This window comes from Aptenodytes patagonicus, chromosome 5 (genome assembly GCF_965638725.1).
Source record: "Aptenodytes patagonicus chromosome 5, bAptPat1.pri.cur, whole genome shotgun sequence".
Lineage (NCBI taxonomy): Eukaryota > Metazoa > Chordata > Aves > Sphenisciformes > Spheniscidae > Aptenodytes > Aptenodytes patagonicus.
In genome coordinates, this window is record NC_134953.1 from 67,205,911 (window position 1) to 67,217,290 (window position 11,380).

General features: G+C 52.8%; 1 protein-coding gene across 2 annotated transcripts; it reads left to right on the forward strand.

Moving 5' to 3' along the window:
* The first annotated feature begins 851 nt into the window (after nucleotides 1–851).
* Nucleotides 852–11,166, forward strand: LOC143161343 (fatty-acid amide hydrolase 1-like). 2 transcript variants are annotated; one of them, XM_076340273.1, is made up of 17 exons: nucleotides 1,021–1,078; nucleotides 1,403–1,504; nucleotides 1,640–2,222; nucleotides 2,376–2,489; nucleotides 3,194–3,337; nucleotides 3,662–3,795; nucleotides 4,898–5,104; nucleotides 5,516–5,556; nucleotides 6,127–6,251; nucleotides 6,485–6,610; nucleotides 7,778–7,875; nucleotides 8,258–8,357; nucleotides 8,658–8,698; nucleotides 9,536–9,575; nucleotides 10,143–10,251; nucleotides 10,583–10,728; nucleotides 10,820–11,166. In XM_076340273.1, exons 4-17 carry the CDS (start codon nucleotides 2,391–2,393, stop codon nucleotides 10,946–10,948), a joined length of 1,539 nt encoding a protein of 512 aa, XP_076196388.1. In that variant the 5' UTR covers nucleotides 1,021–1,078; nucleotides 1,403–1,504; nucleotides 1,640–2,222; nucleotides 2,376–2,390; the 3' UTR covers nucleotides 10,949–11,166. The 2 variants fall into 2 exon arrangements, with proteins under 2 accessions (XP_076196387.1, XP_076196388.1); XM_076340272.1 differs by lacking the exons at nucleotides 1,403–1,504; nucleotides 1,640–2,222 and having other exon boundaries at nucleotides 852–1,078.
* Nucleotides 11,167–11,380: the final 214 nt, after the last annotated feature.

Below are 11,380 nucleotides of genomic sequence, written 5' to 3' on the forward strand. Positions count from 1 at the left end.
AGCTAGTAGCCTGAGCAATAACGCCAGGAAAATCAGGTCTGGGGGCATGTAACTCTCCATCACATTTTCTAGCTCAGCATCTGCCCAGGGGTGGCTTAGGCACAGCTTATCCTGCTGGGAGGCAGGGGGAGAGAGAAGACATCCCAAATCCTTCCCAACAGGTTTTCCACAATCCTATGGGCAGTGTCTAAACTGGAGAGCCTGAAATATTTGCTTATGAACTTTTGCAAGCGGTGAAGGTTTTTTAAGGACAGACCCTATGTGGGACTGGTGACAAAGAAATTATTTTGGAGTTTCCCTTAAAACTGAGTGCAAGGGCATAGCAAGCACTCCTTTGGCTGAGCAGGGATGCCAGATTTCTACGTTGGAAGCTGCAGCACTTGGCAAAGCACAGGTACACCCATGCTCTGCCAGTGATGAAGTGGACTCCACTGGGCACAGGCCGGGACATTTATTGTTCCTTTTTCCCACGCAGCTGCTCGGCTTCAGGAAACATAAAGGAGGTGGGTATCTTTGGGACTCCCCCCCTGCTTCTTTGATGCTCCTAGCCAAGACTATCCCCAGAGATGCTGAAAAATTACAGGGAGATCAAAGCCTCACTTGGCAAACGGCAAAATAAATAAACCTTATCAGAGAGAGACCACCCAGCACAGAGAGGGGTGAGTTTTCATCCAGGAGCTTTTCCTGCTCCCAAATCTCCTCCTCCCTACCCGTGCTGCTGCTTGCAAACCAGCAAACCGGTTAAATCTTTTTCCAGCGAGTCCAACCCTCTCCCGCCCGGGAATCCTCCCCAGGTTTTGCCTCCCTCTTCCCCACCTCCCCATCGGCGAGCGAGCGCCCTTAGACCCGGCCGGGAGCGGGGAGGCGCCGGGAGCGGGAGGAGCGGGGCGCCCGGCCGGCCAGCCCCACCATGCGGGTCCCCCTGCCCGCCCTGCTCTGCTGCTCGGCCGCCAGCCTGCTGCTGCTGCTGCGATGGCGGCGGCGAAGGGGGCTCTGGAGGAAGGTGAAGGAGGCTCGGCAGAGGCAGGAGCGGAGCTTGGTGCAGATGGAGATGGCTGTGCGGCGCTTTCGGGAGCAGGTGGGTGCAATAAGACGCGCTTCTCCCCTCCACCCCCGGGGGGGGGGGGGGGGGAGAGGATGCGGATGGGCAAAGCCGCCTCCGCCCGCCCGGCGATGGCTCCTCACCCTGGTCCCTTCCCCTTAGCGTACCCCCGGGGATAGCGGTCGTGCAGCCCTTCCTGCGGGCAGGGGGGTGCCTCCTTGCAAGGGGCAGCTGCTGGGCTGCTCTCGCAGAGCTGGCCCGGCTGCGAGGCGGCATCTCGGCTCCTAATATGGAGCTACGGGGATTTAGTTTTATTTTATGCCTTTCTAAATCTATGTGTGCATACACACACACACCCAGCAATGCAGCGCTCCCCTCTGTAGCGGGGACGGGGAAGAAATGCTTCCCGGGGCAGCCGGTGCAGCGGGGGATAACGGGCAGCGGCGCAGGCGCCAGCAAACGGTAACCGGCAGCGAGGAGAGGAAAATCCCTGCCCCTCGTCTGAAAGCTTCCCGGCCTCTTCCGCCGTGGTAGGAGGCTCAGCCTGGCTGCCGAGGAGGCGGTCGGAAAAGGCGAGAGGCAGTGTGTTATCAGCAGAGGGCAAAGTGCAGCCGCGCAGCCCGAGGACGCTGCCCGCAGGGACGGGATGCGATGCCACCGGTGCCGAGGCGCGGTGCCCAGAAATCCGGCTCGACCACGCCGTGCCCCCTGCGATCCCGTCTGACTGCCCGACCTGCGGCTGGAGTGGACTCGCTCGGGTTCAGAGTCCGGCTTGGGGGATGAGGTTTGATGCTTTTTTCATGGCATTTAGTAGGTGGCGAGGAAATCTCTGCTGACCCAAAAATTACCTGTCTGCTGTCAGCCGAGGGGCTCCCTGGTTTGTGCACTTCCCTGTAGGATATCTTGGTGATGCCAGGAGAAGAGCTGGCACGAGGTCCGATTTTGTTTCTTGCTGGAACAATGTCTATAACCATGCTACCAATTCCCACTGTAATTCAGCAGAGAACATTGCACTGAGCAGTTCCCCCAGGCCTGGCCAAGACCTGTCTGAACAAGGCTGTGCAAAAGGCTTTCTCTTAAACAGCAGGTGCTTGGTGAGACCGGTCTGGCCAGGAAGACAAGGCTTTAGAAAGCCTGGGTTACTACTGGCCCTGCAGGTTTCACACCATGCTCACATCAGGTAGGAGCAGGATTGCGGTCTTGAGGCAGATACTGGATTTGGCCACTAAATGGCAGATATTTTTTGGATGGGTTACAGTGGGCACCAACAGGAGAGGAGGAGCCCACCAGCTGAGGTAGAGGTGTATCATTGCCTGTTCAACCTTTCCCGTAGCATCCTTCTGTCAACATGACCTCCATCCTCTCTCTGCCTTTGCCGGAGCTCTCCAAGAAACTCCGGGATGGCTCCCTCCCTCCGGAACACGTCTTCTATGCCTACGTGGGCAAGGTGAGGAGCAAGGGCAGCGGGGCAGCCTCTTGCCCACAGTGGGGATGGCTTTTTTTGGGAGAAGCCCAGCACAAGGGTCAAACGCTGGTTCAAACCTGGTTCAAATGCTGAGCTGTCACTGCTCGCTGGGTAGTGCTGGGCCCTTCTGTGCTTTTCTGTGAGTGAGGGGAGAGCTGGGCATCTGGCTGTCATGGTTCTCAGCTTGGTTTGGAGCAAAAGGGAGCAGCAAGCTGGAAAGCCCATACCTTCCCAGGGCAGGTGTAGCTGTAGGGAAATTGCAGAGTGCTGCTGTTGTCTCCCCTCCATCTCCAAATGGGTTGGTAAACCTCGAAGACTCGGTGTCCACTTTCATTCTCTTCTTTTGCCACAATGCCCTGATCACCTCCTGGGTTCCCACTTTGGGGTTATCATTTTATGCCACCCCAGAAGCTCAATCAAGAGAATAGCCTTTGGTGTTCTGCTGGGCTGAGTGCCTCTCTTCATCACGCACCAGCTGGTGCTATGGCCCCCCTGTGTCCAGACAACATTTTGGAGTTTGGCATGAAAATGTCTTGAAAAGGAACAGAAAGGGCTGCCCTGATACTGACTGCCCAGATGGGGAGGTGGAATATGGGGAAGAGGCAGGCATCCTTTGCAATACAGAAGGCTGTTGTGCAGCGCTGCGGGCTGTGTCTCACCTGCGGGCTTTGCCTGCTTTCCCCAAGGCCCTCCAAATCGCCACAGAAACCAACTGCATCACAGAGTATCTGCAGGAAAGCGAGACTCAGCTCCAGAAAGCGAAGATGACAGGGAAGCTGGGTTTGCTCTATGGGGTGCCTGTCAGCATCAAAGACTCCATCAACTGCCAGGTACCACCAGCACGATACCGCGTCTATCCTGAGATCCCTGTGGTTTGAAGCTTGCTGGCAGGGGGAGGTTTGACCTCAGCATCTGGCTGGACTTTGTCATAGCTGATGTGGGATGTCCTGCCCTGGCAGGTGATGGGGTTTGCTGCCCATCTCCCATACGAGCCAACAGAGAGCTGCTCAGATTTACTACGAATATACTATGCAACATGTGCATGATGGATGGGTTGTGGAGGTGCATGTGTGTGCTTATATATATAGATAAAAATATGGGGCAGGGGGAATTGCAATCCTCCATTTGGAAACCTCATTGTCCTGTGTTCCCAGGGCCATGATTCCACGTTAGGGTTTATAAAAAACCTCAATAAACCCGCGGCAGAGGACAGCGTGGTGGTGCAGGTGCTCAGGAGACAGGGGGCAATTCCATTTGTCAAAACCAACGTTCCCCAGTCCCTCATCAGGTAGGTGAGCGCTCCCTTCCCTCGGCACAGCAGCAGTCCTCCCTCCCTCATCTCAGGCGAGGGTTTCTATCAAGTCTAATTTTAATTTCCCACTTCTTCTTAAATAACAACCAGTCCCTATCCTTAGTGTCTTTAAGTTTTACTTAAAAAAGTAAACACATTTACACTAAGGATGAAAATTAACTCTAGTTCCAAATGAAATAAAGAAGCAAAAGAGGAGAAGAGGAGAGAAATCGCTGCCCTTCTTTCTTGTGCTGGGTGTTTTTAAATAACTTTTCTTTTTTTTTTTTTTTTTTTAAATTAACCCCTCAAAGGTGGTCCTGTTAGCTACGCAGTGCAAACACGTATTCGTGGAAGGGGAAGCTAGTTAGCTAGTTAAGCTAATGACCTTAAACTGTCCTGCCCCCAAACCTCCTGCTGTATCTGGCAAGACCACTCTTGATGTCATTGATATGGGGTGAGGTCGGGTGTGCTCTGCTGGACAGCCACCCTGCTAGTGTCCATGTGACCTGCCAAGGGAACTCTGGCAAGGCTCCTCCATGGATAACTATTGCCCAACCATATGAAATGCCTTCCTTAAGGCGACACAGCAATGATTGACCGCGTTTAAAAAAAGCCACACAAAGAGGTTGTCCCAGGGATTATCAGATTTTGCACTGGTTCTTGGGGGAGTCCGATGTTCAAATATCACTGCAGCTGGCATTTGGCTTGTTCCCAAGCAGGGGCTCAGCAATGCCCCCCCAGGGTGGGGGGGCCTGGACCTGCTCCAGGTGGGCTGCTTTGGATGTCCGCTGGCCCTCGGGAACGCCTGAACAGGGAGCCTTTCCAGGAGGTTTGATGTATTTGTGCTGCCAGAGGGTCTGTCTGGGGAAGGCTTGACAACACTGAAATTAGCTGGCAGTAAATCCAGGCCCTGGGACCGCCGTGAAAAGGCTGGTGGTTTTCACAGGAGCTTTGGGAAGCTCCCTCAGACTAAGTAATGTCGATGTAACAACTAGTGAATATGCAGTTACCTTTTGAAGGTCTTTTTGTAGTGACCGGGGTCCACATCAGCAGATATCTACATTCCTCTCATTTGCAATCTCTCTCTCTCTCTCTCTAGCTATGACTGCAAGAACTTAATCTTTGGTCAGACGTTCAACCCTCTACTCTACACCAGAAGCCCTGGAGGCTCCTCTGGTGGAGAAGGGGCACTTGTAGGAGGAGGTGGGTCAATCCTGGGCTTTGGTACAGATGTAGGAGGGAGCCTGCGTTTTCCCGCTGCCTTCTGTGGGATCTGTGCACTCAAACCCACCGGGAACAGACTCAGGTACTGCGAGTAACGCAGTGATGTCTCTGGGTGAGACCCACCCTACCGACTGCTGTGCTGGGATGCTCCTGTGGGCAAGGGGAAACCTGGGAGGAACTGGGAAGGGCTCACTTCTCCGTCCTGCCCAGACATTTTCTGGGGCCTGTATGGAGGGAAGCATTGGTTCCCCCAGAATGGAGACAGGGAAACCTCTCATCTGCATGCTAAGGGGGTGGTTGTTCCTGACTGATGTAAATCATTCTGGCCTAGGTTGGGTCTCTCTTGGGCTTCCCCTTGGCCCTTCCTTCTGCCAGCCTCTGCATTTGCAAAGGGAGGGCAGTGTTTTCATTAACCACTTGCTACTGCTTAAAGCCTTTCCCTTCTGTGAAAACTACTCAGCTGCTGTATTTTATGTGTCTCTTTTCTTTGCAGTAAAAAAGGAATCATTTCTGGTGTCCTTGGGCAGAAGGCAGGTAGGAATTGATGGTTGTCCCCAGGGAGGGCAGTAGGGCAGGGGTGAGAAGGACACTCAGCTGGTTATGGGGGACCTTCTCCAACATGTTCACAGAGGGAAGCAGGTTCCCTTTCAGGGACTCTTTCAGAGAGCCACCCCCATACCATGATTCCTGAGAAACTGGAATATGCATGAGCCGAGAGGAGCAGTCTGCGTAACACATAAACCACAACACACCCTGTAACCCCCAGGTTGCTTCATTGTCTGCCAGTGCTTCATGGGAGGTGGAATTAGCTGTCAAAGGGGGTGTCTTATGTTGTCCTTGTGTCGTGATCAACAAAGCTTTTTGTTTAATTTTGTAAATCATGAAATGGAGATGTGAGGGCACATATTGATGGATAACAACTCTGGGTCCATAACCATGGGTCTGTTGGTGGAAAGGCACCTGTAGGCATCCGCAACCCAATTCTCAAAGAGGAACTGTTGCCAACACTAGACTAAGTCAAAACGATGCCAAGAGGTCCTGCTTTTGCAGGACATGCCCTTGAAAGACCCCCAACCATGAATACTCTCTTCTGGTCTTTTCCAGTGGTCGCAGCAGTGGGGCCGATGGCAAAAGACGTGGAGAGCCTGGCGCTGGGCATGCGGGCGCTCCTATGTGAGGACATGTTCAACCTGGACAGCACAGTGCCCCCCCTTCCCTTCAATGAAGAGGTAAAGGACCTCAAAGGGGGCAAAGGTCTCTAAGAAGAGCTGCCATCGCTCAGGCTGAAAACACCAGTGGCTCATGGGAGCCCTCCAGGACCCGTTCCAACCTGCCACATGCTGCGGGTGGGCACATGGGCAAGAGAAGTGCTGCTTTCCAGACTCGCCCTGCAGCATGGGTATACTGTTGGCTCCTGATGCCACTGACATCTTTCCAGCTGGTGTTCTCCCTTGTTCTGCAGGTGTATTCCAGCACACAGCCCCTCCGCATAGGCTACTATGAAACCGATTTCTTCACCATGCCAAGCCCTGCCATGAGACGTGCTGTTCGAGAGACAAAGCAGCTGTTGGAGGATGCTGGCCACACGGTAGGATGTTGCATGGACCCAACAGTCATGCTGCATCTATTCTTCCTTCCTGCCATGTCTTTGGGACCCATGTGTGAACATCAAGCAAATTTGGCAGGGAAGGAGGGCATGGAATCCACTCAGCTTCCTACAGCTTTTAATAAAGTAGATAGCTGCTTCTGGAAAAGAGAAATTCTTTATGCTGCAACTTGATTTCTCCTCTCAGCAGGATCTCAGTGCTCTTTAGGTGCTGGTGAACACAAAAGGGAGCCCACCCTGATCCATAACACATGCTGGGGAGTAGTTACACTGCTGTATGACTTGTCTGTAGTGTGGGTGCATTTACTCACACCCTGGCCGAGATCCACATTGTGCTAGGTGCTGTACAACCTGGGTCCTGAGGCAGTTCCCCTAGGGAGCTTACAGTCCTGGTGGTGTATGATTACTGCCAGCTCAGTGTGTGTCCTGAGCCTGACGGACCGCCTCTCTTCAGTGGCTGTGACGAGCTGTTGTCGAAGTACTTGTTTAGTCTATTTTCAAGCCAATTTCACCTCTTCTGCATCGTATCCTTTGGCAGGCAGTTCCACAGATCTATTGCGTGTTGCATGGAAAGCCACCTCCTGTTTTTGTATCTGGAAACAAGGACTTAAGGAGAAAATAAAAGGGCAGTTGCAAATGGCAGATCTTTTATAGCCAAGCAGTCTCATATTGACCCAGACCTATTTATACGGTCTCAGGTTTCTGGGGTGCTGAGCAGAGGTTGTCTCCTTCCTCTTCTCTGCCACTTCAGCAAGTCATCTCCTGTGCATGAGGCATGGTTGTGGCTGCACGTCTCCCCCTTACCCTTGCACAAGGATCAGGAGTGAATTGGGGAGCACAGACTCATGCCCTCTGTCACCCACTGCCAGTTTTGGAGGGACCTTTGCGCCTTGGGGCTGCTTGGACATCAGGGGGCCAAGCCCACCCTGTATCTTTTGACTCATCAGTTGTTGCTCAAAGGGAAAACTGTTTTTTCAGAGAAGGATGGATGGGATGGGGAGGACCTGGTGGCCTCAAATGCTAGAGGCTTTCCTGAGGGCTTGTCAGGAAAACCTCAGCCCAGCTTGGCCCATTGCAAGCCCTCAATGGCTTCTCCCACACAGCTTGCTTGTGCTTCTGCCACTGACTCCTCTTCTGTTGTCCTTCCAGCTGGTGCCCTTCGAACTCACGAATGTGGACTATGTGATCTTTAACTTCTGCGTCAGGGGAATGTTTGCAGATGGGGTCACCTCCTTTCTCAAGACGTTGTAAGTATAGTCTGGAACGGTTTGGTGTGATCGGTGCCTTTCTATGAAATCCTCCCTAGGGTCTGGTTAGCGTCCAGATACAGGCAGCAGATCTACTGGATGTAGATAGTGGCTGATAAGCACTGGGATTTACTGGGGAGCTTACCGTTAAGCAATTCAGCTGAACCTTGGGTCTGTTTGGGAATGTTACCAGCCTTGACAGATGAAAGGAAACTGGGTGCTGATATCCTATAAATACTGTGAGAATCAGAGGAGCCCAGAGGAATGGAGCAAACCTCTTTTTGTCACTTAGATACGCTGTTCAGAGGGGTTGGCCTTGTGAAAGCTGATTACTGTGATTGCTTCCTAACACTGCTCAGCTAAACACCCTTTTCTCTTTCAGCAAAGGGGAGCTGGAGAAAAGCAGCATGGGGCTGTTCTTCTGGTTGGCAAAGTCACCAAACTGGCTAAAAAGTGTCCTCTCCTGGATTGCCAAACCCTTCGTAAGGTCCATTCCTTTCTAGCATAGATGGAGTTAAGCAATAGGTGGTGAATAACTTGTCTCCCATTGCAGTAAGGCTTTATCATAGAGAAGTCTCTAGGCGTTGCTTCCTGGCTGTGCTTAGACACATCTCCAAACTGGAGTGGTGCTACTTCTGTTCGTCCTCTGCCCACTTTGGGGAAAATCCACGAGTCCTGCCTGAGCACTGAGTCAACAGTTTGTATTTGTGACAGAGCTGTCTCAGAGGACAGGGCTGGGATTAATGGAAATTATTTTCTTTTTTTTACTTTCTACTTCTCAGGTGCCTCGATTTTCAGATATCGTAAGAAGTATGAGAGCAAAGTGAGTAAATCTGAGCCTGAGCCAATGTGTGAAGATTTGGGTTTCTCTTTTGGAGAGCAGCAGTGTTCGTTACGTTAGGGATACTGCCCCAACTGCATGCATCTGAGAAAATACAAGGCAGAAAACACAAGGGTGGAGCAAACTGAGAGCAGTTTATGTCAACACCATAACCCTGCAGGGTTTGGCAAACTGTTCTAGTACTGAGGATGGGAATGAGGATGGGGCCTCACAGCCTCTTGCTTAGGAACTGGATGAAGCTTCTGGGAATGAAATACAGTGTCGGCTTCAGCACTGGTTAATGCATCCGTCATGCCATGAGGTGGGGACCCCATAAGACAGAAGGAAGGTAAATGCACAGGGAAGGAGGCTTGCTCTTCCTTGCTGCAGTGTCAGTGTTGGACAGTTAGTGGTGAGAAAGGACTCAAATCCCATAGCAGAGAGGGTGTATTTTGTGCTGTGCCTCCAAGGCTGTACGTCTGTCCCCATGTCAAAGGATCAGTCCGCCTCACGCAGCCTGGCTTTTGAGAAATGATGTGCCTGGGCTTCCACCTCCTCAGCACAGCGGCAATAACAGGGCTGGACACTTGTCAGGCTAAAGCAGCACTGCACCAATCTGCCTTTAGTCTTCAGCCCTCCATCGTGGGCAGAAGCAGAAATAAGACCCCCAGCCCTTCAGAGGAAAGTCAGGACCTTGCCAAAGTCCTCTCTTCCCTTGGCTGCAGCTCCAGGAGCAGAGCTGACCCATGCCCATCTGCTTTTTGATGCTCTTCCCTGCCCCTAAAGCTGCTCTTTGCAGCACCTCTTGATGCCTTTCATTGGTTTTGTTTCTTTTTTCAGCACAGTGGATGAAGTCTGGAGTCTTCATCATGAAATTGAGGTAAAGTATTGCAATTTGGGGTTAGATAGTTTTTGTTTTATTTCTTTTTGGGAAGAGGCAGATTCAGTACGCACCAAGGTTAGGAGATGATCAAGTCACTGGTGATGTGAGGTAAGAACATACATCACTCCTTGACAGATCTCACTTGAATGTGCAAGTTCTCAGCACATCTAAAGATTAGGATGACACATAGACACGTTCATGATCCCGAATCAGACCTGAAGTTTTTACTCCTACACTTGAAAACATTGGGCCATCAGCTGCAGCAGACTTGCTTTTATTTCCATTCTGGTTTCCTCAAGACCCATGCCCATGTCCCAGTTTGCCATGTGCCCCCACACTCAATCTTTCCCCACCTCCAGTTTTAGCAGGAGGGAGGGTGCTTTGTATGCTGGGAGGGCTGTTGGCCAAGCAGCAAAGGGTTGCTGGATTTTAGCAGGATCAGGCCTGATGTAGCCTGATGGCTGCTCCTGGGGAAGGGCCAGGAGCCCGGCTGGGCACCCAAGGAGAGCCTCAGCCAGTAGCCATGGGACAGTACATCCACCCACCAGTGCTTTTCCTCCTCAGGAGTTTTGCTACCAGTTCATCGCCCAGTGGAAAAAGCTGAATCTGGATGTCATGCTTTGTCCCATGCTGGGCCCGGCTCTCGGCATCGGCTACCCTGGGAAGCTCTCAGGTAGGACTGCTGATGGGGGACCTTTGCCTCCAGCATGCCCCTGCTGCAGCACTCCACCAGTATCAATGAGAAGCGTTCCTCCTCCTCCCCTCACATCCCCAAGGCACTGGCCAGCAGTGGGAAGAGCCTCTGCTGCAGCTGCAGCCCCAGCCCGTGCGATACGCCCTGGATAACCCCCCCGGTGCATGTGGGAGCCAAGGGGCAGGTTTCCATCCCGCAGCCCTTGAGTTCCCAGTGCAAGCACCCCATTAGCTGGAAGCTCACGTACGCGGAGGGGGGCGAAGGCTTTCCCTGTGGTGGGCTGGCGCTGCGAGCTCCCCCTCTCCCCCAGTGGCAGTCAGCTACACCATGCTCTACAATGCCTTGGACTTCCCTGCCGGCGTGGTCCCTGTCACGATGGTGACAGACAAGGATGAGGAGGAGCTGAAGGGCTACCAGGGATACTTTCGGGACTGGTGGGACCGGACCCTGGCAAAGGTGAGTGGCGCCAGGTTCCCCAGGGGCGCAAGCATCCCCATCCCTTCCCCTGGACACCCCCCTGCCCTCTCCCCCTCTGTTTGTGCCACAGGCTTTTCGTGGCAGTGTGGGGCTGCCAGTGGCTGTGCAGTGCGTGGCCTTGCCATGGCAGGAGGAGCTGTGCCTCCGGTTCATGAAGGAGGTGGAGACCCTCATCCTGAAGAAAAACAGGCTCGTCTGAGTCCCGTGCGCTCGCCCGGAGCAGGATCCCAGCTAACGTCAGCGCAGGTCATCCTTTGGTCTGACTCACCCGCAGGACTCATGTTCCCCTCCACGAGGATGCAGTGATGGCTGGGCTGGCTACTGGCTTTGGGGTGCAAGGGGAAAGCAAGGCAAGCTCCACAGTGGTGGAGCACTTCCAGTCATTGTCCTAATACAGTATTTTTTATTACCAGAAAATCTGTTATTTCAGGTCTGTGTTTGTGTGTGGGTTTGGGGTGGATTTTAAGAACCCTCTCAACACCCCCAGGGAAGTGTAAGAACATGATCTTTCTCTTACAAATGGGGTAACTGAGGCACGGGGACTGGTTTTGTCTGAGACATTCAGAGTGCTACTTGGAGTGCTGTAGGAAAAGGGATTTTCCCCTCCATTCTCTAGCTCCCTAAGGATGAA